The following is a 16246-nucleotide window of genomic DNA, read 5'->3' on the forward strand; positions in this document are numbered from 1 at the left end:
CCACTCAGCCTCTCTGTCCCACTAGAACCAGTCCATTCAGCCTCTCTGTCACACTAGAACCAGTCCACTCAGCCTCTCTGTCCCACTATAACCAGTCCACTCAGTCTCTCTGTCCCACTAGAACCAGTCCACTCAGTCTCTCTGTCCCACTATAACCAGTCCACTCAGCCTCTCTGTCCCACTAGAACCAGTCCATTCAGCCTCTCTGTCACACTAGAACCAGTCCACTCAGCCTCTCTGTCCCACTATAACCAGTCCACTCAGTCTCTCTATCCCACTATAACCAGTCCACTCAGTCTCTCTATCCCACTATAACCAGTCCACTCAGCCTCTCTGTCCCACTATAACCAGTCCACTCAGTCTCTCTGTCCCACTATAACCCGTCCACTCAGTCTCTCTGTCCCACTATAACCAGTCCATTCAGTCTCTCTGTCCCACTATAACCAGTCCACTCAGTCTCTCTGTCCCACTATAACCAGTCCATTCAGTCTCTCTGTCCCACTATAACCAGTCCACTCAGTCTCTCTGTCCCACTATAACCAGTCCACTCAGTCTCTCTATCCCACTATAACCAGTCCACTCAGTCTCTCTGTCGCACTAGAACCAGTCCCTCAGTCTCTCTGTCCCACTATAACCAGTCCATTCAGCCTCTCTGTCCCACTATAACCAGTCCATTCAGCCTCTCAGTCCCACTATAACCAGTCCATTCCGCCTTTCTGTCCCACTATAACCAGTCCACTCAGCCTCTCTGTCCCACTAGAACCAGTCCATTCAGCCTCTCTGTCACACTAGAACCAGTCCACTCAGCCTCTCTGTCCCACTATAACCAGTCCACTCAGTCTCTCTATCCCACTATAACCAGTCCACTCAGCCTCTCTGTCCCACTATAACCAGTCCACTCAGTCTCTCTGTCCCACTATAACCAGTCCACTCAGTCTCTCTATCCCACTATAACCAGTCCACTCAGTCTCTCTGTCCCACTAGAACCAGTCCACTCAGCCTCTCTGTCCCACTATAACCAGTCCACTCAGCCTCTCTGTCCCACTATAACCAGTACATTCAGCCTCTCTGTCCCACTATAACCAGTCCACTCAGTCTCTCTGTCCCACTAGAACAGTCCACTCAGCCTCTCTGTCCCACTATAACCAGTCCACTCAGCCTCTCTGTCCCACTAGAACCAGTCCACTCAGTCTCTCTGTCCCACTAGAACCAGTCCACTCAGCCTCTCTGTCCCACTATAACCAGTCCACTCAGCCTCTCTGTCCCACTACAACCAGTCCACTCAGCCTCTCTGTCCCACTATAACCAGTACACTCAGCCTCTCTGTCCCACTATAACCAGTCCACTCAGTCTCTCTGTCCCACTAGAACCAGTCCACTCAGCCTCTCTGTCCCACTACAACCAGTCCACTCAGCCTCTCTGTCCCACTATAACCAGTCCACTCAGTCTCTCTGTCCCACTATAACCAGTCCACTCAGCCTCTCTGTCCCACTAGAACCAGTCCACTCAGCCTCTCTGTCCCACTATAACCAGTCCACTCAGTCTCTCTGTCCCACTATAACCAGTCCACTCAGCCTCTCTGTCCCACTATAACCAGTCCACTCAGTCTCTCTGTCCCACTATAACCAGTCCCTCAGTCTCTCTGTCCCACTATAACCAGTCCATTCAGCCTCTCTGTCCCACTATAACCAGTCCATTCAGCCTCTCAGTCCCACTATAACCAGTCCATTCAGCCTCTCTGTCCCACTATAACCAGTCCATTCAGCCTCTCTGTCCCACTGTAACCAGTCCATTCAGTCTCTCTGTCCCACTATAACCAGTCCATTCAGCCTCTCTGTCCCACTGTAACCAGTCCATTCAGTCTCTCTGTCCCACTATAACCAGTCCACTCAGTCTCTCTGTCCCACTATAACCAGTAAAGTCAGTCTCTCTGTCCCACTATAACCAGTCAACTCAGTCTCTCTGTCCCACTATAACCATTCCACTCAGTCTCTCTGTCCCACTATAACCAGTCCACTCAGCCTCTCTGTCCCACTATAACCAGTCCACTCAGTCTCTCTGTCCCACTATAACCAGTCCACTCAGCCTCTCTGTCCCACTAGAACCAGTCCACTCAGCCTCTCTGTCCCATTATAACCAGTCCACTCAGTCTCTCTGTCCCACTAGAACCAGTCCACTCAGTCTCTCTGTCCCACTATAACCAGTCCACTCAGTCTCTCTATCCCACTATAACCAGTCCACTCAGTCTCTCTGTCGCACTAGAACCAGTCCCTCAGTCTCTCTGTCCCACTATAACCAGTCCATTCAGCTTCTCTGTCCCACTATAACCAGTCCATTCAGCCTCTCAGTCCCACTATAACCAGTCCATTCAGCCTTTCTGTCCCACTATAACCAGTCCACTCAGCCTCTCTGTCCCACTAGAACCAGTCCATTCAGCCTCTCTGTCACACTAGAACCAGTCCACTCAGCCTCTCTGTCCCACTATAACCAGTCCACTCAGTCTCTCTATCCCACTATAACCAGTCCACTCAGCCTGTCTGTCCCACTATAACCAGTCCACTCAGTCTCTCTGTCCCACTATAACCAGTCCACTCAGTCTCTCTATCCCACTATAACCAGTCCACTCAGTCTCTCTGTCCCACTAGAACCAGTCCACTCAGCCTCTCTGTCCCACTATAACCAGTCCACTCAGCCTCTCTGTCCCACTATAACCAGTACATTCAGCCTCTCTGTCCCACTATAACCAGTCCACTCAGTCTCTCTGTCCCACTAGAACAGTAAACTCAGCCTCTCTGACCCACTATAACCAGTCCACTCAGCCTCTCTGTCCCACTAGAACCAGTCCACTCAGTCTCTCTGTCCCACTAGAACCAGTCCACTCAGCCTCTCTGTCCCACTATAACCAGTCCACTCAGCCTCTCTGTCCCACTACAACCAGTCCACTCAGCCTCTCTGTCCCACTATAACCAGTACACTCAGCCTCTCTGTCCCACTATAACCAGTCCACTCAGTCTCTCTGTCCCACTAGAACCAGTCCACTCAGCCTCTCTGTCCCACTACAACCAGTCCACTCAGCCTCTCTGTCCCACTATAACCAGTCCACTCAGTCTCTCTGTCCCACTATAACCAGTCCACTCAGCCTCTCTGTCCCACTATAACCAGTCCACTCAGTCTCTCTGTCCCACTATAACCAGTCCCTCAGTCTCTCTGTCCCACTATAACCAGTCCATTCAGCCTCTCTGTCCCACTATAACCAGTCCATTCAGCCTCTCAGTCCCACTATAACCAGTCCATTCAGCCTCTCTGTCCCACTATAACCAGTACATTCAGCCTCTCTGTCCCACTATAACCAGTCCACTCAGTCTCTCTGTCCCACTAGAACAGTCCACTCAGCCTCTCTGTCCCACTATAACCAGTCCACTCAGCCTCTCTGTCCCACTAGAACCAGTCCACTCAGTCTCTCTGTCCCACTAGAACCAGTCCACTCAGCCTCTCTGTCCCACTACAACCAGTCCACTCAGCCTCTCTGTCCCACTATAACCAGTCCACTCAGTCTCTCTGTCCCACTATAACCAGTCCACTCAGCCTCTCTGTCCCACTAGAACCAGTCCACTCAGCCTCTCTGTCCCACTATAACCAGTCCACTCAGTCTCTCTGTCCCACTATAACCAGTCCACTCAGCCTCTCTGTCCTACTATAACCAGTCCACTCAGTCTCTCTGTCCCACTATAACCAGTCCCTCAGTCTCTCTGTCCCACTATAACCAGTCCATTCAGCCTCTCTGTCCCACTATAACCAGTCCATTCAGCCTCTCAGTCCCACTATAACCAGTCCATTCAGCCTCTCTGTCCCACTATAACCAGTCCACTCAGCCTCTCTGTCCCACTAGAACCAGTCCATTCAGCCTCTCTGTCACACTAGAACCAGTCCACTCAGCCTCTCTGTCCCACTATAACCAGTCCACTCAGTCTCTCTGTCCCACTAGAACCAGTCCACTCAGTCTCTCTGTCCCACTATAACCAGTCCACTCAGTCTCTCTATCCCACTATAACCAGTCCACTCAGTCTCTCTGTCCCACTAGAACCAGTCCACTCAGCCTCTCTGTCCCACTACAACCAGTCCACTCAGCCTCTCTGTCCCACTATAACCAGTCCACTCAGTCTCTCTGTCCCACTATAACCAGTCCACTCAGCCTCTCTGTCCCACTAGAACCAGTCCACTCAGCCTCTCTGTCCCACTAGAACCAGTCCACTCAGTCTCTCTGTCCCACTATAACCAGTCCACTCAGCCTCTCTGTCCCACTAGAACCAGTCCACTCAGTCTCTCTGTCCCACTAGAACCAGTCCACTCAGTCTCTCTGTCCCACTATAACCAGTCCCTCAGTCTCTCTGTCCCACTATAACCAGTCCATTCAGCCTCTCTGTCCCACTATAACCAGTCCATTCAGCCTCTCAGTCCCACTATAACCAGTCCATTCAGCCTCTCTGTCCCACTATAACCAGTCCACTCAGCCTCTCTGTCCCACTAGAACCAGTCCATTCAGCCTCTCTGTCACACTAGAACCAGTCCATTCAGCCTCTCAGTCCCACTATAACCAGTCCATTCAGCCTCTCTGTCCCACTATAACCAGTCCACTCAGCCTCTCTGTCCCACTAGAACCAGTCCATTCAGCCTCTCTGTCACACTAGAACCAGTCCACTCAGCCTCTCTGTCCCACTATAACCAGTCCACTCAGTCTCTCTGTCCCACTAGAACCAGTCCACTCAGTCTCTCTGTCCCACTATAACCAGTCCACTCAGTCTCTCTATCCCACTATAACCAGTCCACTCAGTCTCTCTGTCCCACTAGAACCAGTCCACTCAGCCTCTCTGTCCCACTACAACCAGTCCACTCAGCCTCTCTGTCCCACTATAACCAGTCCACTCAGTCTCTCTGTCCCACTATAACCAGTCCACTCAGCCTCTCTGTCCCACTAGAACCAGTCCACTCAGCCTCTCTGTCCCACTATAACCAGTCCACTCAGTCTCTCTGTCCCACTATAACCAGTCCACTCAGCCTCTCTGTCCCACTAGAACCAGTCCACTCAGTCTCTCTGTCCCACTAGAACCAGTCCACTCAGTCTCTCTGTCCCACTATAACCAGTCCCTCAGTCTCTCTGTCCCACTATAACCAGTCCATTCAGCCTCTCTGTCCCACTATAACCAGTCCATTCAGCCTCTCAATCCCACTATAACCAGTCCATTCAGCCTCTCTGTCCCACTATAACCAGTCCACTCAGCCTCTCTGTCCCACTAGAACCAGTCCATTCAGCCTCTCTGTCACACTAGAACCAGTCCACTCAGTCTCTCTGTCCCACTATAACCAGTCCACTCAGTCTCTCTGTCCCACTATAACCAGTCCACTCAGCCTCTCTGTCCCACTAGAACCAGTCCACTCAGTCTCTCTGTCCCACTAGAACCAGTCCACTCAGCCTCTCTGTCCCACTATAACCAGTCCACTCAGCCTCTCTGTCCCACTATAACCAGTACATTCAGCCTCTCTGTCCCACAATAACCAGTCCACTCAGTCTCTATATCTATATCTACATATATCTAATAGCTTTATATATTATATTATCATATGTGTGTATATATATATAACTTACAGCGATCCTGGATAGAGAGGCCTTGACTGAGCTCCATTTGTCCTTCCGCCGGTCGATGATGATGATGAAGCCGATACTCGCAGCATCCAGGCTGGAGACAGGAGGTAAGAAGACATGTAAGTGGACTGCTGCTTTGTATGTGTGCGTCTCTGTAAACTGTGGCAATCCAACTCAGAGCTCAGCTGAAGAGCAAAAATATCCTGCACATATTAAGCAATAAATCAATGTTGTTTTCAGGAAAACTTCATAAGCCTTTATTATTTCAGTTTCGTGTTTTAATGTTGAGTATTTTTAAATGATTGTGCTTAATTAAAGTACCACACAGAATTTCTGAGGTCAGGTAGATCTTCAGAATAGAAAACTACACATTACATAGACAGTGTGGAAAAAGTGGAGGTTAGTAGAGACCCAGCAGCTCATTTTTGGATGCACCCATTTAGAATATCAGCCGATTGAGTGGGCGCTACCAGCAGTTATCAATACCATTCTAATGCTTCTGACGGGACAAACTAAACTGCACCTAACATGTTGTGAAAGTGCGACTTAATGACGTGAAAGACAACTTTAAGTTTGGGCAACAAAAGTACTTGGTTAGGTTTAGGAAAAGGTAGTGGTTTGGGTTAATGATTGTTCGGTAACGTACGTACAAACTCTTTTTCTTTGCTAATATAGATGTAGTTCGTAAAGTAGGGAAGTTACATCACGAAAGTAAAGTAAAATAAGTCAATGTAGCCTTTTGGTTTCACACGGGACACAAACATAGTTCTCCTGAGTGAAGGTCCTGTGTTTGTTTGACCCAACCTCCCACTCATATATATGAGGCTAATGATCGCAAATGATACCAATTAAATCGTCTGATAACAGTCGAAGCACTGCAGCATCAGCTTAATATCGCCATGCCACTGGAGTACAATACATCCTGATCTCATATGGCGTTGACCCTTTTGCTGAACTGTAATGGGAGCAAATGGAATAGAAATCATCACATCCTGAGCTAGCCGCCATGTTTAGTCATGAGAGTGAAGTACATCATAATCTGTGAAGGTGGTTTTGAGAGGCTAAGTGGAAGTTTTGCCCAAGGTCTTTCACTGGTGTCCAATGAGCATAGAGTAAGAGTCTGAATATGTGAGGATAACCACCATGAAAACTAAGTTGTATGTGTATGAGACTGTGTGTACCTGGGTATGCTGGTCAAGTAAGTAACAACATTGAGGAAGTCTTCCTCTGGCACTTCACTGAAGCCTGAGAACTCTGGGAAGATGATGATGGGGGCGCCATCTTTCCCTCGCCCTCCTGCAGCACAGAAACACCACACACAGCATTTAGCAGTCCTTTTAGAATAGACTCAACTTAGGTCTGAGGCTGTCTGACAGTATCACATACAGTATACTCTATATTACATAATAACTCCAGCTCTTCACCGTATCGAGATAATGTTTTATGTTTATACGAGATGTCTTGTCGCACATCATGTTATACACATTTTCAGTTGTTCAGTTGAAGAGTTTAGTATTTTGTTACATTTTCTCTTTTAGAACTGAGAACACAACAATAGAATGAAGCACATTTGTTTTTTTTTATTTCATATTCATAAAGAAGAAAACAGACATCAGTCTCCCATTCATTGTCTGTAGCAGCTCCAGACTGTATTCCTGATGACATGAGAGATGAAAATACCATATTACAATTCTTCATTTAGGTGGTGCTCCCCCTTTAAGACAGAAGTAAATACAGTAACTTTGTCATGGGAAACCCTGAAAAACATGTAAGACACAAACTGGTCTAACTCTTCTGCTTCCACAAAATAGACACAAGATGGCAACACTGAGCTAAAGATCGTCTGGCAGCTCAGCAGGACGACTGTGTTACTTGTGGGGAAACACTGATGGGTGTAATTTCAGTAATAGAAAGGTCTAATTTTAACATAAAACTAATGCTTATTTTTTTAGCTCTGACACTTAGCTTTCACACATGCTCTGCTCTGTCACCTACAGTCCTACAAAGCATTAGTTTCACTCATCTATAACACCTAACACATTTGCTGAAGATGAAAAGTCTAAAACTAATACACACCCACAAACTGGGGCTGTAAATCAAATCTAGTTTTGCCCTTATTCATTTTCCCATATTGATGTTTCATATCCCTAAATAAAGTTGAATCAAACAACCACAAAGTAATGTACACACAGGAAACCCCAACATAGGACTACTGGTCTGTTTCAGAGTATACACAACAGACAAAAAATCTAAAGGCTATTAATCAATGGCACTATATAAATAAAGGGTCACATGCCAAACAAGGAGAGGTACTATTGGATGTGCCTTCATCAGGTGGCCCAAAAGCACAAGTCAAAACCAATGTTAATGCCAATACCTTAATCATATCAACTTTCTGGAATGAGTTAAATATCCCAAAATTGTGATTTTAGCTTGCTGCGCTGCCCTCTAGTGGCCAAAAATATGTAAAGCCCTTGTCTATGAACTTGTGTAATTTCTAAGAGAGACATCCTCTAATTTACTGTTATGAAGATGAATATGCTTGAAGTTGAATCAATAGTGACAGTTCTATGTAATTGACTGCCCGTCTTGCAACTCTGTCTTGCAACATTATATTCAATAAATGAAAGCTTTGCATTGGTTGTAGAGTATGGGACTCAAACAGTGATGGGCGTTGTGTTCTGGACAGAGAGTGAGATCCACCATGGCTGAGCAGATAAAGAAAAGAGCACCACCTGCAGACGCACAACGTTCATAAATCACCGTCAAAAACACCAAACCATAGAAAGCAGAGCTCGCATCGATAGGAAACCGTGTGAGTGGACAGAGAAGGGTTCCAGTTGACATGTGACAAAATACCAACCCACATCCTACTGAGAAGGCCCACACACTCACAATCATAGACACACGCATGTGGTGAAAGCAATAAACCAGGCCTGCAGTGTTACTGTACTGTACTGTACTGTCTCAGCCTGTACTGCTGAGACAGGGAGTACGTATTTAGTCTGTTAGAGGACTAAGAGAGGCATCCCTGGAGGACCACGCCGGCTGCTGTACCACAACATATGTGGAAGTCTGAGGGCACCCACGGTTAACGCTGGGGTGACAGAGGCAATTTTGTTCTCAACCGTTTAACTCCAGGTCACTCTGTGCAGATAACCTGCTCGGCACCATTCAGTCTCCGGCTAAATCCAGCAAACTATCCATGAACACCACAGGGCCGAATATTCTTAAGCTTCTCCCTCACCGGCGTTCCTTTGCGCCGGCTCCTCGTGGCAGCAGCCTCATGCGCTCCGCATTGATTCCACTTCAAGCTGCTTATTAATCAAGGTAAAGACATTAATCAGAGTGTCTTCTCGATCTGATAAATGATGTCAGGCTGCTTCATCAGTAGTTGTAGGTGCTGTCCAAACTGTAACATTGTTTCATCCTCTTGGCGTCCCCTGTTCAACTATTACCGTAAATTCTGTAATAGCGGCGGGCCTCAATTAGCCTACCTCTACTACAAGCAGTGGTGGGCCGTCAGGGCCTGCAAGGCCTTCTCTGCTGGCCTAAACAGAATCACAAAGCTATATCTATTTTATAATTTAATAATGTTTCTTAAATACACTACATGTATTATAATTTACAAAAATATTTTCCCCATTATCTTATGTTCTCATTGCACAGCTCCTGTCTTCCTCAGTTGCTCTGCTTCCAGTGCAGCTTGTTTTAAGTAGAGCTTTTATCCAATCAGATTTCACCTCTGTGTCTCTAGGTAAGAACAGAGGCAGAGGCCTGCAGACTCACAAGTGAATCCATGTGCAGTTTAATAGACGGGGACGATATTGTTGATTGTCATATTCTTCAACCAATCACATCTTTAATTTGACATGTTGGGCGTATTCTTTGACGTATCAGAGCCTTCTAGCTGGCCTATAATAACGTCAGCATTAGTGCAGCTCAGTGTCCATGTGTAGCTTTGCCGCGAGGTGCAGAGTGTGCTGTGATTGGTCAGTGGGCGAGCACGTGACTATCGTGAAACGAAGCTTAACAGCAGAGGCATGTGGGTAGTGAATCACATCACATGATGCAGCTCAGCCAATCAAATATGGGCATTCTGACTGAGTGAGATGCACCATGACACAGGAGACTGAGACGAGGAAAGACATTGCAGAGCAATGCTCAAGTTGAGAAAGTAAAATCATAAGATGATCTCTTTGGGCTGCGACTTGTCATTAAGGCGTGATGGTGGGTCTCACAGCCAGACCAGCTGATAACCACTGTCCTCCATGAGCACAGAAAACATTATATTTTCCCGAATATAAGCTTCTGCATTTTCCAGATGCTCTAGTAATATTTAAAGGTATTGCAAGTCTCGTACTGAACGTTACGTACATTTAATACGTACATAGTTACAGCCCTAGAAACGAATAATATCTGTGGCGCCATCATGTGGTTATAAGGTGATATTTCAGCTGCAGGACAACAGTGAAGGCCTAGGTATAAAATACACGACCTGCCACTGACTACAAGGGTATCTATAAGGCTCGTTTGAAGCGGGGACATTAGAGACACACGCAGTCAGGACGTATTTAACCACTCTGTTTCTTCAGGGTATTAGACTATTCAGCGTTTGCCGTGCTACTAAAATTCCATGCCCTCACAAACAATCACACGCCCTGCTCCATTAAAGCCCTCTAGGCTCACTTAGGTGAAACTTGAAGAAATTGTTATGAATGAATAACTTGTAAGGCACTTATGTCACGTTACTACAAGTACAGTTGTTCTGTTTCACACGGGACACAAACAGCGGTCTCCTGTGTTTGTTAGACCCATCCATCCTCCCACTCCGACCTCCTCCTAACTTCTTGACTTCCTCAGACTCTCAGAAAAAACTTGTTTGTGATACATAAAAAACAAACATAATCTGGGACAAAAACATGTTTCCCTCAAAACGTAGTAGACGATTCAGTTTTGCTGAATGTGGATGTAATTTGCAGGACACCAGGCAGAGCTTTGTCCTGTCGCCGTGAAGAGAATAGTGATGAAGTCATCAGGGTTATCTTTCCTTGGGCTTGGAAACTACACCTGTTAACAGAAAGCCTATATTACAAGTAAGAGATGTTTAAGGAGTTTAAAAGGCAACGGCATTCACAAGGAAGGGTGGTTGTGCTGAAATGCTATTGGTTGAGAAGTAGGAGCCAGTGTTTTTTGAGCTACACCCACACAGGACTAAACATCAGGATCTGTGAAACACTGCTGTATGGATTTTGACCGTTTTGAATCTGTCTCTTGATTTCCCCAAGTTAACAGAAGTTCAATGCTAAACTGCTGTAGTACTCCTTTTACATCTCGTTGTTTTCATTGTCAGCAGATCAAAAAGAAGAGAAAAAAAACGATATTGTTTTATAGCCTCATTCATTCAAATGTGCTTTTGTTTTTTGGTTCAAGAAGACTTTGTTCACCACATTTTACATCCATCAAGCAAAGGACACCATATGCTTCCAATAACAGCAAATGAAGAAACAAACACTTGCGGCAGATTATCACCCAAAGTCATTTAGAAAATGTTTTAAGCACAATATCTCATTTTCTGCGGCTAGTGGCCTCCCAATCAAAACAACAACAAAACACTGGTTTGGTGGCGTCGTGAATTAGCGTGGGATCATGGGAGTTGTTGTCTTCACCACCACTGCCGTCGTTGCAGTACGCCTCTCTCGGATAGAATTCTTTCAGTGTTTCGGAGGTTTCCCTTTAAATACATAACCTCCAGTGGGGTCTTGTTACTCTACATACCTGAGAGCAAGGCAAACTGGCGATGGAGCTGCTCTATGATGTCCACAGCCAGCAGGGGCCTGATCTCCTGCTGCATGATCTCATCTGTAAGGAGAGACACACTGGTCAGATGAAGCCAGATACACAGTCAAATGTCCATGAACTCCAGACAGACAGTGAAGGCAAACACATGCTCAAAGAGTGAGTGTTATCCTCCCTCCTCCGAAGAATCCAAGTAGAGTATAATCGGGAAATAAAAGCAGCTGCGGTATGAATGAATATTAATCATACAGTCTAGTAGAGGGTGTGGAAAAATGCTCAAGGTATGCTGGGTGACAGGTAAACATCAAATCAAACAGGAAAATCAGTTACACACATGGTGTTTTGTGCACACTGTACATACATTATTGTTCTGTTCTCTTTTTCATCATATAGCTTGTTTTATTAAATTTTCAAAATTTAGAAAATATTCTTTAGTCCTATCCTGTCTGTGTGCGTGTGTGTGTGTGTGTGTGTGAGCGTGTGTGTGTGTGTGTGAGCGTGTGTGTGTGTGTGTGTGCGTGCGTGTGTGTGTGAGTGTGTGTGTGTGTGCGCGTGCGTGTGTATGTGTGTGAGCGTGTGTGTGTGTGTGTGTGTGAGCGTGTGTGTGTGTGTGTGAGCGTGCGTGTGTGTGTGAGTGTGTGCGTGCGTGTGTGTGTGAGTGTGTGTGTGTGTGCGCGTGCGTGTGTATGTGTGTGAGCGTGTGTGTGTGTGTGTGAGCGTGTGTGTGTGTGTGTGTGTGTGTGTGTGCGAGAGCGTGTGTGTGTGTGTGAGCGTGTGTGTGTGTGTGTGAGCGTGTGTGTGTGTGTGCGTGTGTGTGTGAGCGTGTGTGTGTGTGTGTGTGTGAGCGTGTGTGTGTGTGTGTGAGCGTGTGTGTGTGTGTGTGTGCGTGCGTGTGTGTGTGTGTGCGTGCGTGTGTATGTGTGTGAGCGTGTGTGTGTGTGTGTGTGTGAGCGTGTGTGTGTGTGTGTGAGCGTGCGTGTGTGTGTGAGTGTGTGCGTGCGTGTGAGTGTGTGTGTGTGTGTGCGCGTGCGTGTGTATGTGTGTGAGCGTGTGTGTGTGTGTGTGTGTGAGCGTGTGTGTGTGTGTGTGAGCGTGCGTGTGTGGGGGTGTGTGTGTGTGTGTGTGTGTGCGTGTGTGTAAGCGTGTGCGTGTGTATGTGTGTGAGCGTGTGTGTGTGAGCGTGTGTGTGTGTGTGTGTGTGAGCGTGTGTGTGTGTGTGTGTGTGAGCATGTGTGTGTGTGTGTGTGTGAGCGTGTGTGCGTGCGTGTACCCAAGGCATTCTTTAGACCTACCCTGCTCTGGTTTTATGATCATTTCGGTTCCTCTGCAGCCTGAAACTCTAAAGGCAGCGTACAGAGAACAAAACGTTCTCTTTCACTGAGAATAGAGACAGACATTAACACTGACTCAAACATGCTTAGCTTGTGTGCTGGTGGGGACGGACTGAGGGAGAGCACAATGAGGTAGTGAGCCTGGCTTTTAATGGAGGCAATATCAATGTACCTCTGTTCTTAGTCTGCTGACCTCACCAAGGATATCAGATACTGAGAAGTGTTTGGTTGAGTTTTGCTGATTCAGTCACTGAAGATCACACACATCAAAACACACTCTGCCTGTTGAGCATCTCATATTGAACCACATGACAAACAGAGAGCTAAAGATTTAAAGGTTCTAATACATGTCATAGAGCGTGATGTGACACTAAGTAAGTGTGCATGGGGGGGGGGGGGGGGTGACGTATGGAGCAGCAGGGCCGTGCAGGGAGGAGTTCTTGTATTGTTGGATCAAAGTAGACAGGAGGGGTGTGGACAGACATGGTGTATGACCACTACAAGGCTTGACAGACACACTCAGGAGATGTCAGCTTGCGTTACAGAGGCAGTGAACACTGGCACCAGTGGGATACTGGATTTGGGAGATTAAGTTTAGAGGTTAGCAATGAGGAAGTACCGTGACAAGGTTTCTGTAGATTCACTGCAATTAGCTGCAAGCTAGTTAACTGTAACTGTGTCTTTGTTTGTATGGCAGGAAGTTACTCCTGTTCAGTCCAACCACAATTATAGTCTCATGAAAAGCTAAATCCATATCCCTGGCAGAGGCCGCTGAGGTAGTCAAAAAGCTCCTTGGTGGCAAGGCGCCTGGGGTGGATGAGATCCGCCCTGAGATGCTGAAAGCACTGGACATAGTTGGGCTGTCCTGGCTGACACGCCTCTTCAATGTCGCATGGGGGTCGGGATCAGTGCACATGGACTAGCAGACCGGGGTGGTGGTTCCCATTTTTAAAAAGGGGGACCGGAGAGTGTGCTCGAATTACCGGGGTATCTCACTACTCAGCCTCCCAGGGAAGGCTTATGCCAGGGTGCTGGAAAGGAGGCTCCGTTGTCGAACCTCAGATTCAAGAGGAGCAATGTGGATTCTGTCCCGGCCGTGGAACAGTGGACCAGCTCTTTACCCTCGCAAGACTATTGGAGGGGTTCTGGGAGTTTGCCCAACCAGTCTACATGTGCTTTGTGGACTTGGAGAAGGCTTTCGACCGGGTCCCTCGGGGTTCTTGTGGGGGGTGCTGCGGGAGTATGGGGTGCCGGACCCATTACAACGGGCAATCCGGTCTCTGTACGACTGCAGTAGGAGCTGTGTCCGCATCCGCATTGCAGCCGAGTGCGAAGCGGCGGGGATGAGAGTTAGCACCTCCAAATCTGAGGCCATGGTGCTCTGCCGGAAACTGGTGGATTGCTCCCTCCAGGTGGGGACGGAGTGCCTACCTCAAGCGAAGGAGTTCAAGTATCTCGGGGTCTTGTTCATGAGTGAGGGTAAGATGGAGCGGGAGATCGACAGACGGATCGGTGCGGCTGCAGCAGTAAAGCAGGCGCTGCACCGGACCGTCTTGGTGAAGAGGGAGCTGGGCAGGAAGGCAAAGCTCTCAATTTACCACTCGGTCTACGTTCCTACCCTCACCTATGGTAACGAACTCTGGGTCGTGACCGAAAGGACAAGGTCGCGGCTACAAGCGGCCGAAATGAGTTTCCTCCGTAGGGTGGCCGGGCTCAGCCTTAGAGATAGGGTAAGGAGCTCGGTCATCAGGAGGGAACTTGGAGTCGAGCCGCTACTCCTTCGCGTCGAAAGGAGTCAGCTGAGGTGGTTCGGGCATCTAATTAGGATGCCTCCTGGACGCCTCCCACTGGAGGTTTTCCAGGCACGTCCAACTGGGAAGAGACCCCGGGGAAGACCCAGAACACGCTGGAGGGATTACATCTCCCAGCTGGCCTGGGAACGCCTTGGGCTCCCCCAGAATGAGCTGGAACATGTTGCCGGTGAGAGGGAGGTCTGGGTCAGCCTGCTTGGCCTGCTGCCACCGCGACCCGACCCCGGATAAGCGGTGGAAAATGGATGGATGGATGAAAGCTAAATATATACATAAGAAGCATATAACTGCTGTATGATTACAAGAACTGGGTACTGGACTCAAAGATGGCGGACAGTCACTTGAATGAGATTGTGTAAGCCACTGGGAAGGCGTCATGCAGCTTAAAGCACCTTTTCTATAGCTTTGGGAAAGTTTTACAAATATAAGACCTTATGGATTATAATAATAGCAATAATGGTAATAATTGACCTTGTTTGCAGTTCAAGGTGCCTTGAACGTAGTTTTACAGACATAATGGTGGTCTATGCTCTGTTAATACATCCATGTCTGTCAGTCACAACACAGCACATAGAGAATGTCAACATGTAAAAGCAGAACCACTGAAAGCAGTTCTACTGCAGCTGTATCTTATAAAGCCCCAACACACACAGCTGATTCTCTGTACAGTTGTGAGGCCAGCTGCATGAACTTAGTTTAAGACTAGTCTTAGATCTTCAGGTTAGACCAGTCTAATTACCGTAAGCATGTCGGTAGCGTAAATATTAAGACTGATTTATTTTGAGGTAGGACAATATAATAATAATAATAATAATAATTCATTTTATTTATATAGCGCTTTAAAAGGCACTCAAAGACACTTTACATGTTAAAAACAGAAACAACAGAAGCATTTATAATAAGAACTAAATATACGACATAACAGTAAGAAAAAAATTAATTTAATTAAATAAACAGGAAAAGAAAGAAAGAAAACATACATGACTGACTTTAGAGGTTAAAAGCAGATTTGAATAGGTGAGTTTTAAGTGCAGTTTTGAAAGTGGCGAGTGACGAAGAATGTCTGAGGTGTTGGGGCAGGGAGTTCCAGAGGGAGGGGGCAGCAACGGAGAAGGCCCTGTCCCCCCAGGTCCGATGCTTGGACAGAGTAGGGGGGGTAAGGAGGTTGGCGTCGGCAGATCTGAGGTTGCGGTTGGGAGTGTGATGGTACAGGAGGTCCGAAAGGTATGAAGGGGCAAGGTTGTGGAGGGCTTTGAAGGTGATGAGGAGGAGCTTGAACTGGATTCTTTGCTGTATGGGGAGCCAGTGGAGGTTTTGAAGGACTGGGGTGATGTGGTCTCTGGTGCGGGAGTGGGAGAGCAGACGGGCAGCTGAGTTCTGGATGTATTGTAGTTTATTGATGATTTTGGTGGGTGAGCCGTACAGGATGCTGTTGCAGTAGTCCAGTCGAGAGGTGATGAAGGCGTGGATGAGTGTTTCAGCGGCTGCGGAGGAGAGGGAGGGACGGAGACGGGCGATGTTTTTGAGATGAAAGAAGGCGGTTTTTGTGATGTGATTGACGTGGCGTTCATATGAGAGAGTTCGATCGAAAATGATCCCGAGGTTACGGACATGTGTGGAGGCAGGAACAGTGATGCCATCAATGCAGAGGGAGAAGTTGTGGT

The 16246-nt window shown here is 47.3% G+C and overlaps 1 protein-coding gene across 1 annotated transcript in view; it reads right to left on the reverse strand.

Moving 5' to 3' along the window:
- Positions 1-16246, reverse strand: part of mcf2l2 (MCF.2 cell line derived transforming sequence-like 2) — a 145721-nt gene that overhangs the window by 106703 nt on the left and 22772 nt on the right. Inside the window, exons 2-4 of the mRNA XM_076079152.1 lie at positions 11420-11503; positions 6823-6937; positions 5645-5735 (exon numbers count right to left, since the gene is read on the reverse strand). Of these exons, the coding sequence (XP_075935267.1) occupies positions 5645-5735; positions 6823-6937; positions 11420-11503 (290 nt within the window). The remainder of the gene's footprint in view (positions 1-5644; positions 5736-6822; positions 6938-11419; positions 11504-16246) is intronic.

Source organism: Anarhichas minor, unplaced genomic scaffold, assembly GCF_050575085.1.
Source record: "Anarhichas minor isolate MPS153535 unplaced genomic scaffold, ASM5057508v1 ptg000071l, whole genome shotgun sequence".
Lineage (NCBI taxonomy): Eukaryota > Metazoa > Chordata > Actinopteri > Perciformes > Anarhichadidae > Anarhichas > Anarhichas minor.